General features: G+C 45.1%; 1 protein-coding gene and 1 pseudogene across 1 annotated transcript in view; one reads left to right on the top strand and one right to left on the bottom strand.

Moving 5' to 3' along the window:
- Positions 1 to 973: 973 nt before the first annotated feature.
- Positions 974 to 4,721, bottom strand: LOC112441199 (large ribosomal subunit protein eL43-like; annotated as a pseudogene).
- Positions 4,722 to 12,831: 8,110 nt separating this feature from the next.
- Positions 12,832 to 14,577, top strand: part of LGR4 (leucine rich repeat containing G protein-coupled receptor 4) — a 106,453-nt gene continuing 104,707 nt past the window's right edge. Inside the window, exon 1 of the mRNA XM_034932313.3 lies at positions 12,832 to 13,016. Within this exon, the coding sequence (XP_034788204.1) occupies positions 12,832 to 13,016 (185 nt within the window). The remainder of the gene's footprint in view (positions 13,017 to 14,577) is intronic.

The raw sequence follows: 14,577 nt of genomic DNA, 5'->3' as shown, positions 1-14,577 counted from the left end.
GTATACATATATAGAGAGAGACATTTAATGGGAAATTATAATTGTTTCATATTGTTTCCTGAAAATGCTGATACAGTGTAGGTCAAAGAAAACACCAAAAGTATAATAGAAGAGGCAGTATACGTATATTATTTAGTATATCCTATACCTTTAGAAACTTTTTTGGAGACAAGAGTCTCCGTCACCCAGGCTGGAGTGCAGTGGCTTGATCTCAGCTCACTGTAACCTCTGCCTCCTGGGTTCAAGTGATTCTGGTGCCTGAGCTTCCCAAATAGCTGAGATTACAGGCATGCACCACCACACCCAGCTATTTTTTGTATTTTTAGTAGTGACAGGGTTTCGCTGTGTTGGCCAGGCTGGTCTCAAACTCCTGGCCTCAAGTAATCCACCTGCCTCGGCTGCCCAAAGTGCTGGGATTACAGGCCTGAGTCACCGTGCCCAGCCTAAAAACTTTTTTTTTTAAATATTAACTGTAATTTTAAAACTAAACTGCCAGGTGCAGTGGCTCACACCTGTAATCCCTGCACTTTGGGAGGCCGAGGCAGGTAGATCACGAGGTCAGGAGTTCAAGAGCAGCCTGGCCAACATGGTGAAACCCTGTCGCTACTAAAAATACAAAAATTAGCCGGGCATGGTGGCGGGCACCTGTAATCCCAGCTACTCGGGAGGCTGAGGCAGAGAATTGCCTGAACCCAGGAGGTGGAGGTTGTGGTGAGCAGAGATCGCCCCACTGCACTCTAGACTGGGCAACAGAGCAAGACTCCATCTCAAAAAACAAACTAACAAACAAACAAACACTAAAGTTTGCAGTTTGCTCCAATGTATCTCAAAATCAAACTGGTAGGAACAGACTTATAAAAAGCTAATAGATATATCTAACTTGGAAGACTTGTATCCTTATGCCATATTTTATCATTTGACTACTAAAAAAAGAAACTGAATTAAAATAATCCATCTCAGCATGCTTCTCCAAAACGATAGTATTAACACAATGCAAACATCAGAAGGTCCAATAAAGTTAACAAGCCAAGGCAATTTTGTTACATACATTAATCCATGTATTATAGGCCAATGATGTCTCAAAGAGTAGAAGAGCGTCTACTCGTCTTTGAATTCCTTCAGTCTTCTGATGGCGACTTTACCGTGACAGCAGAAGTGGTATTGTAGGTCCAGGCACTGCCAGCCACTGTCTTCATGCAGAAACCACAGTGCCAGATCCCCGTAGCTCATCTCTTCATCTTGGTTTTGCCACAGAAAGAGCAAATGTACTTGGTGTGCTGGGTGATTTCAATTCTTCTTCACCATTTTCCGGAGGGAGGCCCCATAGCGGGTCCCATATTTACTGATGATTCTGACTTTCTTGGTGCATTTGGCCATGTCACCACAAACTAAGTCTGAGCCCAGAGAGCTATGTGTTTTTTTGTTTGTTTGTTTTTTTAAGTAGAGATGAGGTCTCGCTGTTGCCCAAGCTGGTCTTGAACTCCTGAGCTCAAGCAATCCTCCCGCCTCAGCTTCTCAAAGTGCTGGGATTACAGGCGTAAGCCACCACACCCAGCCTTATTTCTAATTTTTAAAGCATCAAGAAGAAACAGTTTGTCACAACGTAATATAACTTTCTAACAGCCAGAAGTGCCCAAAGATGGACTACTCCCCATGGAGGTATGAATATGCCAACTCTAAGGTATCCAAGAATAGCAGGGATGCTGTTCAGCCTTCTTAAGACTTAGGAAGGTAATTAAACTAGCGTTAATGTCTTTTCTAACCCTGTGTTTCTACATTCTGAAAGTTGAATTGTAAACTGCTTGTAGGAGAGCTCCATGTCGTACCTTATATCCTGGGGCTGCAGTGAAAGGCACCTGTCAGACCTCTCACTGTGGGGACACTAATTGACTAACAGTCCTAAGGTAAAATCCTTCACCCTGTTTGTGCCAAGGCCACACTTCCTATGGGCTGGTCCCAGCCAATGACTGAGCATGGCTGAGATACTAAGGCAGTCCTGTTCCTGGGAGACGTGAGACTCTGGCAGATAATTTTTGTGGCTTTGGTGAAATTTTATAGAACTGCACTGAAATCTAAGACTCTTTTCCTTCCTTCACCTCCTCACCTGGGGCCAGACCCACATCTCAATCTGATGGTTTCTCAGACACCCTTAGCTCCCTCCCCATTTTCCCTTCACAATCACTTCCCCTAATAAATCTCTTGCATGAGTAATCCCATATTGATGTCTGCTTCTCAGAGGACCCACATTTGCCTTATCTTGTAGCAAAAAGTCATACGTCTTGGTTAGTGGTGGAGGCCTACATCAGAATCAGGAACTTTTTAAACACTGGGAATTCAGGGACCCACAGAGACCTTCTATAATAGAATCAATGGAGATGGAATCTTGGAACTTCTGTATTACAAACCTTCCCAGGGTGATTTACATGCAGACAGCCCTGCATCAGTCAAAACTCTTCAGTACCTAGCGGAGTACATTTTGAAAACTAGTTATGTGGTAAATAGTCCTTGAAAAACAAAATCCAGCTGGGTGCAGTGGCTCATGCCTGTAATTCCAGCACTTTGGGAGGCCGAGGCAGGGTGGATCACCTGAGGTCAGGAGTTCGAGACCAGTCTGGCCAACATGGTGAAACCCCGTCTCTACCAAAAATACAAAATTAGCCAGGCATGGTAGTGCAGGCCTGTAATCCCAGCTACTTGGGAGGCTGAGACAGGAGAATTGCTTGAACCCAGGAGGTGGAGGTTGCAGTGAGCCAAGATCATGTCACTGCACTCCAGCCTGGGCAACAGAGTGAAACTCTATCTCAAAAAAAAAAAAAAAAAAAAATTCAAAAAATGTTGAAAAGCTTGACAAGTTTGTGTTATTTTAGAATAAAAGGGGCAAATTGGTAGAATTACTATAATGTTTTTCCCTATTATCGCAACATCCTTCATTTTCTCTTTCATATCAAACATTTTCTAAATTTTCTCTTACGTTCTACAGATCACGAAGTATGTTTTAACATTAGCCTGAGGCAGAGGGAGAACGAGAGAGAGAGAGAGAGAGAGAGAGAGAGGTATTAGCAGATATTACCAGATTTTGCCAACCAGTCCTAGAAAATACCATCTTCAGCATCATCCTGACACCCAGCACCACTAACCCAGCCTTGAAGCTTTCTTTGCTTTGCCCCTTTCCAAAGTAATCTTGGAAATTACAAATGACTGGCAGTTTGCCTGTGTTTTTAAAAGCACTGCTTCAGGGTGTTTTATTTTGAAAATTAAAAGACATTTTCAAAAACTTCTGGATTGTTAACCTTTTCATTCTGGCTGCTGCTTTTCTTATTTGAAGATAGCCATGGTAGCTGTCACTAGACAAAAATAACTTAACAGCTTGGGAATTAGCAAACAGGTATTTAAGAGTGTCTTTTTTTTTTTTTTTGAGACAGTATTTGGTGTCTAGTTAGGAAAAAGACAATTTACAGAATATGGAGTCTTCCCTCCACATCCTACCCAATATTTCTCCTTGGGTCTACATTTAATTTCCTCTTTCCATTCCAGATTTCTTTCAAAATATTTGATGTAGACAAAGAAGAGCTTTTCAGAACATTTCAGCACCACCACCACCACCACAGCCCCCTACTCCACCCTAAGTGCTGGTTTTCTGATTACACATCATCAGGGCATGCGCAGATTTTGCATGTAGTTTCTTGAAATAATTGTGTCATGCTAAGATCTTTCTAAAATGTTCACTTTTATTTGGGATTCTGAGGAAGTGAAAACTACCCAATTCCATGGCTGAACTTCGTGTTGGTATTTTGGTCTTAACCAATTATCAGCTTGACCAGGTGGTAATCTTCCTGCTTTTCTATTTTGATTTTTCTACCTTTACTTTTCTATCTCTTTTCTTATAACATCTAGTTTCTTTAAGAATCATTTAATTTTTGCCTACTTCTATTTCTCACCAGTAGTTTATGCACTCAGACTTTGGAACAAACCCACATGTGGTTCTGTAATTCAGAAGTTGCTCCCTTGAGTCTCATTTTCCTCTTGTGTTAGAATTGAAAGGGAAAGATCAGGAAAAGAAAATCAGATTTAGAAAAGATTAGGCATTGCCGGGCACGGTGGCTCACGCCTGTAATCCCAGCACTTTGGCAGGCCGAGGCGGGCAGATCACCTGAGGTCAGGAGTTCGAGACCAGACTAACCAACAGGAAGAAACCCTGTCTCTACTAAAAATACAAAATTAGCCAGGTACGGTGGCACATGCCTGTAATCCCAGCTACTAGGGAGGCTGAGGCAGGAAAATCACTTGAACCCAGGAGGCGGAGGTTGTGGTAAGCCAAGATTGTGCCATGGCACTGAAGCCTGGGCAACAAGAGCGAAACTCTCTCAGAAAAAACAAACAAGAAAAAAGAAAATGAAAAGATTAGGCATTTCCATATTTCTGATATTTATCCAAATGTTTTCAAATTTTGGGTCAATATGGGTCTTCAGAAGTATTGAAAGGCTATCTAACCCCGTAGTATCCAACCAGCTCAAAAGAGTCAGATGCTTTTTGGTGATGTTTTGAGAAAGGGCTGTCCTCAAGAATGGCCTTCAACCAGTCGTGCCAGAAGCCTCACTACGAGCCCTCGCATCCCAGAGGCCCCATCAGTTCTACACAAGTGGCATGTGCTGCTCCCAGCCATCCTTCACCCTTGCTCGAGCTCTAGGTACAGTAAAGAGGGCCCAGAGCCCAAATTTGGTCACTTGTGTAGCTTAAAAGGATGTTTAAAATTTGTCGACAATTTTACATTGTTATTTTTTGTTCAAAATAAATCATTGTTTTCAATTAGCCCGAAAAAATTAGATGCTGTTTCCTGTGTCCAATAGGACCACACTAGAGATGTTGATAAGGCGTGTAAAAGTATCTTATTTGAGACCATGATAGAATGACTGCAAGCCTCTGGGGCTTAATGTGAAAGCTCTTCCATCCCAAAGCTTCCCATGCAAATATGGAGGCATCAAAGCCTAGAAACTATGCACTACCTTGAAGATTCATTCACTAGAGTAGGTGCATATAAGATATCTGATCAGTAGGGATTAGACTTGATATTCTTTTCTTTATTCCCTAACCCTATCATGTCTTGAAATATTTATGTATGTATATTTACGCATTTATGTATACAAATCTTTGTGTGTGTATTTATATGTATATGTATATAAATTTATATGCATATAAATACACACACACACACACAGTTTCTTTTTTTTTTTTAGACAGAGTCTTACTCTATTGCCCAGGCTGGAGAGCAGTGGCATGATCTTGGCTCACTGCAGCCTCCGCCTCCCAGGTTCAAGCAATTCTCCTGCCTCAGCCTCCCCAGTAGCTGGGATTACAGGTACCCACCAATTTTGTATTTTTAGTAGAGATGGGGTTTCACCACGTTAGCCAGGCTGGACTCGAATTCCTGACCTCAAGTGATGGGATTACAGACATGAGCTACTGCACCCAGCATAAGTACATGTATGTATGTATGTATGTGTGTGTATATATATATATATATATATACACACGCACACGCGCGCGCGTGCACACACACACACACACATATATATATATATATATTTTTTTTTTTTTTTTTTTTTTTTTGAGATGCAGTTTCACTCTGTCACCCAGGCTGGAGTGCAGTGGCGCGATCTCCGCTCACTGCAACCTCCGTCTCCTGGGTTCAAGCGATTCTTTTGCCTCAGCCTTCTGAGTAGCTTGGACTACAGGTGCGCGTTGCCCCACCGGGCTAATTTTTGTATTTTTAATAGAGACAGGGTTTCACCATGTTGGTCAGGCTGGTCTGGTTTTGGACTCCTGACCTCGTGATCCGCCCATCTCAGCCTCCCAAAGTGCTGGGATTACAGGCATGAGCCACGGCGCCCGGCTGATACATGTATATTTTTAATGTATAGCCAGCTTCTCACTTCAGGTAGCTTTTCGGCACCTATGCTTTTATTTAAGCTCGATAACTATTTCTCACAGGTTATGTTATTATTTGGGTCAAAAATATTTAGGGTGCCTTTTACACAAAGGATGAGGTAAACTCTAAGTGCCCAGGACTCCCTCTGTGTCCTTCATTCCAGAAAGCAGGGCATTTTTAAGCTTGCACTCTGCTTGGCTCATTCTGCAACATAATCTTCAGCATGAGGTCATCATGGAGACTGGAATTTTGAAAGTGCTTGATCTTGGCCAGGCGCGGTGGCTCATGCCTGTAATCCCAGCACTTTGGGAGGCCGAGGTGGGCGGATCACTTGAGGTTGGGAGTTCAAGACCAGCCTGACGAACACGGAGAAACCCCACCTCTACTAAAAATACAAAATTAGCTGGGGTGGTGGCGCATGCCTGTAATCCCAGCTACTTGGGAGGCTGAGGCAGGAGAATCGCTTGAACCAAGGAGGCGGAGTTTGTGGTGAGCCGAGATCGCGCCATTGCACTCCAGCCGGGGCAACAAGAGTGAAACTCCGTCTCAAAAAAAAAAGAAAGAAAAGAAAGTGCGTGATCTTAACTTGCAAGAAAAGATGGTTACCCTTTGAGGTATGTCTCTCTGAATTTTACATAATCACGTAAATTGTTTCCAAAACAATCAGTAGGCTGGGCACAATGGCTCACGCCTATAACCCTAGCACTTTGGGAGGCTGAGGTGGGAGGCTCCCTTGAAGCCAGGAATTTGAGACCAGTCTGGGCAACACAGCAATACTAGGTCTCAACAAAAAAATAATAATAATTAGCTGGCATGGTGGTGTGAACCTACAGTCATAGCTACTCTGGAGGCTGAGGAGGATGGATCCCTTGAGCCCAGGCGTTTGAGGCTACAATGAGCTAAGATCATTGCATGCAACTGGGTGACACAGGAAGAGCCTGTCCTTTAAAAACAAGCAAGCAAACAAAAACAAACAGAAATAATGAGTATATTTTAATAAAGGATTAACATCCTATAAAACAGGGTTAGCAAACTATGGCCTATGGGCCAGAACTAGTCCAACACCTGTTTTTGTCAAAAAAATCTTATTGGAATACAATGACATCTATTTTGTATTATGGTTGCTTTTGTGCTGCATGGCAGAGTTGAATAGTTGTGACAGAGACCAGATGGCCCACAAAGTCCAAAATATTTACTACTGGGCCCTTAACAGAAAACCTTTGCTGATCCCCACTATAAAACAATAAAAGCAAATATAAACAACCCAATGGAAAACAAACAGGCCAAGGAAATGAATGGGCAATGCATAGAACAGCACACAAGAATGTCCAATAAATACATGAAAATATGCCGTTGGAATCAGGGAAACTCAAATTTATACCACACAGATTTCATTTCCTATGCATTAGATTCGTAAACATTTAAGCCTTACAATATCAGGTATTGGTAAGATGTTGAGTAACAGGGGTTGTTATTCCCTTCTGAGGGAAGCACAGCTAACTGCAGGCACTTTTGAGAGCAATTTAGCAACAACATCTAATAATGGTAAATGCACATAATCTGCAACCTAATAATTCTGCTTTTTTTTTTTTTTTTTAAGACAGGGTCTTGCTCTTGTCCCAGGCTGGAGGGCAATGGTCCAATCATGCACTCCCAAGCTAGAGTGCAGTGGTGCAACTTTGACCTCCTGAGCTCAAGCTGTCCTCCCACCTCAGCCTCCTAAGTAGGTGGGACTACAAGTGTGGACCACCAAGCTTGGCCAATTTTTAAAATTTTTTGTAGAGATGGGGTCTTGCTATGTTGCCCAGGCTGGTCTCAAACTCCTGGGCTCAAATGATCCTCCCACCTTGGCCTTTCAAAATATTGGGATTACATGCATGAGCCACTGTGCCCAGCAGCAATTCCACTTCCAGACACACACAATACACACATATACACATGAATATTTAAAGAAAATATACACATTTTAGAGAAACTCTTACATGTATGAACAAGCAAATATATACAAAAATATTCATAGTTGAATTGTCATTAGAAAAAATAAAAATAATCTTAACCAAGAGGATGGATAAATAAATACTGAGTATAATGATGAATTTTATGTGTCAACTTGACTGGGCAAAGGATGGCCAGATAGCTGGTAAAACATTACATCTTGGATGTGTCTGTGAGGGTATTTCTGGAAGAGATTCAGTAGACTGAGTAAGAAGATGCCCTTGTGCATCCCATTGAGGGCCTGAATAGAACAAAAAGACAATGGAAGGCCGGGTGCAGTGGGTCACATCTGTAATCCCAGCATTTTGGGAAGCTGAGGTGGGTGGATCACTTGAGGTCAGGAGTTCAAGACCAGCCTGGCCAACACGGTGAAACCCCTTGTCTACTAAAAATACAAAAATTAGCTGGGTGTGGTGGTGCATGCCTGTAGTCCCAGCTACTTGAGAGGCTGAGGCAGGAGAATCGCTTGAACCCAGGAGGTGGAGGCTGCAGTGAGCTGAGATCACACAACTACACTCCATCCTGGGCCGCAGAGAGAGACTCCATCTCAAAAACAAAACAAAACAAAACACCATTTAAAAAAACAAACAAAAAACGGTGGAAGAGTGAAAAGATAAATTTGCTTTCTGCTTGAGCTGGGACATCTGTCTTCTCTTCCCCTCAGACTTCACTGCTCCTGGTTCTCAGGCCTTCAGACTTTGACCAAAACATCGACTCCTCTGGGTCTCAGGCCTTCAAGTTTGGACTAAAACAAATCCACTAGCTTTCCTGGGCCTTCGACATGTAGATGGAAGATTGTCACTTAGTCTCCATAATTGTATAAGTCAATGCCTAACAATAAATCTCTTCCTGTATTTCTATATATATCCTATTGGTTCTGTTCTCTGGAGAACCCTAACACACTGGGCATTTCATTAAGTGGAATATTATATAGTAATGAAAATGAAGTTACAAGCCTCATAGTTCGTGAATGTCGATTACACTCACAGGTCGAGTGAAAAAGCAGGTTGCAGAACAGTACGCAATGATGTTGATTTATATATGAAAAACAATGCTGTTTATTGTTTAGGGATACATGCATACGAAAAGCATGAAAATATGCATGGGAATTAACTACAAAGTTCAGGAAACTGCTTACTTCTCAGGGAGAGGAAGAAAAGGAATATGATTGGGGAGTGGTACAAAGGGAGCTTCAACTACATTTGTAATATTTCTTAAGCTGATTGCTGTTAACTCTTTTTCTAGGTCGAAATAGTTCATAAAAAGTGAAATTCTACATGTTTGAGGACTTTTATCCCGTCAATCATTACAGCACTCAGAGCCCCCACTGTATCTGAGCTGTTGTTGTAACAGGGCACCTTGAACCGTTCACCCAACAGGTAGGGCCTCTGCATATACTTGTTCAGGTTCTATGTTTACAAGAGTTCTTGGGTAAAGGGGTGATAGAACCGAAGTCCAGCTTATCCATCAGTCAACAAGTCCTGTGTGCTCTGCACAAAGACACCAAGGCAAGTATCACTACGATAGGGTACTTTCTTCATGGCCCATAAGCTCCATGCCACGTATGCAGAGGGGTTGCAGACCAATTCTATTTTTTATCTAGCCTGTGGATGCCGCAAATTTACTTATACACAACCAATGAAAACTTTAAGAGGAACCGATCTGTAGACAGAGACCCTATTATTTTTTGCTTGCCGTCAATTTTTATTTGGTTTATCTCAGTATCTTTCCAGTCCTTATGATTTATTTAAGAGCTGATCATTTTTCTCTAGTTATCTGAGATATTACCTTAATCACTGGTTTTTTGTTTTTTGTCTTTATACTTTCTTGGGACATCTTATCTGAGATGGAGACTAATTGACCAATTTATCTCTAATGCATAGCATACAAAATGTACCAAATAAGAAATACAAACACTTCAATATATCTTATCTTTTCTGTTCCCTACCCAAGTCTTTTGTTCCTGATCTTTTATCTTCTTGGCTAAGCTGCAAATTTGAATCTTCCTTTCTTACATTTGTCATCTAATAGACAATAGGAATTTATTTTTTAGTAAAATCCACATCTCCCCTTTTTTCAAAATATAAATCTCTCCTTTCACCTAAGTTTTCAGCCATAAGATTTTATTATTTGAAGACAAAGAATAAAGTTCTCCAAGTGTGGTTCATGAATCACCTGTGTCACTTTCACTTGCTGTGCAACAAAATGCTGGTTTCTGGGCCCCACTTAGGCCTACTAAATCATTCTGCATTTTTAATCAAGATTTGCATATAAGCCGGACTCCGTGGCTCATGACTGTAATCCCAGCACTTTGGGAGGCCAAGGCAGGTGGATCACTTGAGGTGAGGAGTTTGAGGCCAGCCTGGCCAACATGAGAAACCCCATCTCTACTAAAAAAAAAAAAAAAAAAAAAAAAAGTAGCTAAACATGGTGGTGGGCACCTGTAATACCAGCTACTGGGGAGGCTGAGGCAGGAGAATCACTTGAACCTGGGAGGTAGAGGTTGCAGTGAGCCAAGATCACGCCACTGGACACAGTGAGTGAGAGTCCGTTTCAAAAAAAAAAAAAAAAAAAAAAGAAGAGATCTTAAAGAAACGATTACAGAAACTAACTTTACAATTTCTTCCTTACTTCATTTGTTCATGAAAGTTGCTAGAAAATAATGGAAATGATTTAGACGATGAAAGCCTATTTAGGGAAGGCTCTAAGAGCACCAGATTAGGAGCCAGGAGCCCAGGAGCTGTTCCGTGATGATGTTGGGCAGAACACACTCTCTCTCGAGCCTCAGATTTCTTACCTATAAAACCAGAGTTTTCTGGGGGTCTTTAAGTTGTCTTTCAGCCCTGCAGTGAGAGGAGATATGTCATTCCTAAAACTTGAAATGAAGGCATATGTTTATTTATTAACTCTCTAGCTTCTAGACAGATTTACTGTATGTGACTTATGTGCCCAACCTGACATTATCTTTTAGATAAACTCCCAAATACAAAGATGATAAAATTTTTTCATTTTAAACTTATAGGTCTGCATCAACCTGTTTCCATTGTCCTAAGTTTTATTTACATACGATGGCTAGTCAACTTTATATGATAATTATTTTTAAATCCTGCTTTTTTTTTTTTTTTTTTTTTTTTTTGAGACAGAGTTTTGCTCTTGTTGCCCAGGCTGGAATGCAATGGCGCGATCTCCAGCTCACCGCAACCTCCGCCTCCCGGGCTCAAGCAATTCGCCTGCCTCCGCCTCCCGAGTAGCTGGGATTACAGGCATCTGCCACCACACCCGGCTAATTTTGTATTTTTAGTAGAGACGGGGTTTCTTCATGTTGGTCAGGGTGGTCTAGAACTCCCAACCTCAGGTGATCCGCCCGCCGCAGCCTCCCAAAGTGTTGGGATTACAGGCGTGAGCCACCGCGCCCGGCCGAATCCTGCTTGTTTTAATGTATTCATTAAAAATGTCTCCATTATAGAGTAAAACGACTCAACGCCATGGCAGAGAGCAAGAAACTAAGTACCTTTAAAGCCGTAGTTGGTACAGGTAATGATTCCATGGGGTCTATTAGGCCACAGGGACTCAAAATCCAGAAGAGGAGGGAATGCTGATAATTACCTAACACCAACGTTGCTGCTGGCTTCTCAGCCGTAGTCACCTCCCACTCAGATGTTTTGGAAATTGTCCAGTGTTCAGAAACATCACTTTCTCTGACCTTTTACAAAATTCCTGTGTTTCAGGATTTTAAAGTGCGTGAGAAAGGAGTCTAATTTGCAGTCACCAAAAACACCAAATACAGAGAGAGGACTGGGGAGAATGAATTGCTAAGACTTAGCTACCAAATGTGTATCAAGATAGGTGTAAAGATCCCAGGTGAAGTGAGGCACTGGAGAGGGTACACTTTTAACTTAGTGTATAGCTAAAACCCAAAGATGTGTGTCAGATCGAGGGAAACTTTTTTCCTCCTCTTCAAAATCTTTTTTCCGTTTGCAGAGCTCCAGACGTCCTCGCCCTTTGGAACAGCGGAGAGTCATTTAAAACTTAACTGAACGCTGGAGGGAAGTTCTACTTACCAGGTCATCCAATTTAGGAGATCCAATTTCTGCGGAGGGAACAAAAAGACGGGTGGGGGAGGGAAGAACTAGACCCCTTGTCCTACTATCCTTCTACCTTCAATCCACAACCTGCCAGACAAATCCAGCCAAGTCAAGATTTTGCCTTGAACCACCACCACCACCACCACAACCACCACCACCTTGTCACTCACGCCCGAGAAACACGCCCCTCTGGTCCTCCTCTTGGCCAATGGCGGCTCTCCTCTCTGCATAGTAATGAGCTCGAGACCTCCCCGGGCCAATGGCGCTCCGGGAGAAGGGATACTTTTGCATGTACCTAAGTGATTTGCATAAGCCAGCGGCCGGGGGCTTGGGAACCAGAGCGTGCAACCCTAGAAGGGAAAAGGACGGGAAGAGATTGAGCCGCGGCTGGGAGACAGCGAGCCAGAGTCTGGGTGTTTGTGCGAGAGCCACGGCGGGGGCTGGGGCGAGTGGCCGGCATGGCTGAAGGCTGCGCTCTGCAACCTTGAAGAGCCGCTGCATTGAGAGGCCAGGGACAGGGAGACCGGTGCGATGGCAGAGCGCGGCCCCCGCCGCTGCGCCGGGCCGGCCCGGCTGGCCTGAGCCGCCGGAGGAGCGGGGCTGCCTCTGCGCGTCCATGGAGCAGCGGGAAGGGCGAAACTCCGGAGCGCCGCGTCCCTGCGCCGCTGCGGCGGACTCCTGAAGGGGCCGAGCCCGCGCGGACCGCCGAGGAAGAGACCCCCGCTCCAGCCCGCAGGCCGGCTGCCCGGGGGCGGCGGGGGACATCGGAGGGCAGCGGAGCGAGCAGCGCCGCGGGAGAGGCCGGCGCGGGAGGCGGCCGCAGCAATGCCGGGCCCGCTGGGGCTGCTCTGCTTCCTCGCCCTGGGGCTGCTCGGCTCGGCCGGGCCCAGCGGCGCGGCGCCGCCTCTCTGCGCGGCGCCCTGCAGCTGCGACGGCGACCGTCGGGTGGACTGCTCCGGGAAGGGGCTGACGGCCGTGCCCGAGGGGCTCAGCGCCTTCACCCAAGCGCTGTGAGTGCGGGCGGCGGGGACGCGGGCGGGGGGCGGGGGGCGGGGGGGGGGGACGGGGCCCAGCGGGGGGCGCCGCGGGGCGGAGCCACGGGTCAGTCCCACCCCACCCCGCCCCGCCGCCGCCCGGGCCTGGGGAGGGGGTCCGCCGGTCACCTGCGTGCGGGCTGCCTGGCACCCACTCCTGTGCCACGGGCTTTCCGCACTTTGCTAGTCCGGGTTCGAGCCAGCAGTAGCTTTCGTTCCCAGACTTTTTGGGCACAAGCACCCTCCCACCCCACCGCGCACACCCCCAACTCACAAGTGCATCTGGGGCCAAGAAGAAGGAAGTAATCTAAAAACGCTTGCCCCTGGCAGCCTGTCCACGCGACCTTCCCTTCTCATGAGGGCCCTCGCTCAGCGGGCAGGAGTTCCGCCACTGGCGGGGCTGAGGGCGCCGAGAACTTGGCCTCAGTCTGCATACCGAGGCATGTCTCGTGGGGAAGCACCTGGAGCCTCCTGGGTTCCAGCATGTGGGGAGAAGAAACACCTGTACCTCAGTCAGGGCGAATCTCCTTCCAATTTGGCCCCATCCAGGTAGTGCGTCCCGGCACCTACCTCGGCCCAGTTCCACTCGGGACTACCCCACTAACGCCGAGGCTTCTGCAGCACGCAGGGTAGTCCGAGAAAACAAGGGAGAATTACAGGGTTCTGTTGGTGGACATGCTCTTACCCAACAAGGCCTTTTAAAGAAAGAATGCTGACCTGAGGTGCAGGATGTTGGAAGAGAAGCAAGTTCCGGAGCATATGCTCAGCCCAGGCTGCAAGGTAGCAGCAGGTTTCTAATGCACCTTCACGCAGCCAGCAGATCTTTTCTTTTGAGCTGCCTGAGATCGAGAGACACACTGAAATGTTTCAGACTTCCAAAATCGCCCTGCTAAAACGGACTTGAGAGCTTTAGACGTTCCCTTGAGAAAAGAAGAGGAATCTGAACTAGGTTGTGGAGGTGGTGGCAAAGGCCACGGATAGAGGAGGAACAGGGTAGGGTTTTTGTGTTCTTATTGCTTCTTGCGTTGGGTGGCCAGCTGAATGCTTAAATCAGGAGCAGTCGAAGAAACGTGTGAGAGAGGAAGGGATCCTGAGGGGCCCTAGGGTAGAGGGAATTTCCTTTTACCCGTAGTGGAAGGGACCTCTTAGAAATAGACAGTTTTAAAGGACCCTGTGAAGAAATCTTCTTTATGCAGGCAGGAGCATTGCTGTATTTCCAGGTGGGTGGTGGCAAAGGTGTTCCGCTTGCCCTCTCAGGATGGACTTTTAGTGAGCATCGAGGCCTGTTGTCTTGGAACCTGTTTCATTCTTCTACCTTCAGCCTTCCCCTCCCCATTTGTTATTTTTCCTGTCTCAGGTTAGTTTTAGTTATGTATTTGAGGTTGTTTTTTTTTTTTTTCAGTATAGTGAAGTTTAACTTGTCATTAAAAAAAAAGTTAACTTTGCAGTGAAGAGCATTTTGTTCATAAAGTTACATTAAGTGGGAAAGTTTGAGCAGGAATTGATTGAATCAAGAGAAAGAAGACCTGTGGAGAGG

Source organism: Pan paniscus, chromosome 9 (assembly GCF_029289425.2).
Source record: "Pan paniscus chromosome 9, NHGRI_mPanPan1-v2.0_pri, whole genome shotgun sequence".
In the NCBI taxonomy this organism is placed as follows: Eukaryota; Metazoa; Chordata; class Mammalia; order Primates; family Hominidae; genus Pan; species Pan paniscus.
Note: the sequence above shows the minus strand (reverse complement) of the source record. Positions and strands in the feature narration are given on the sequence as shown.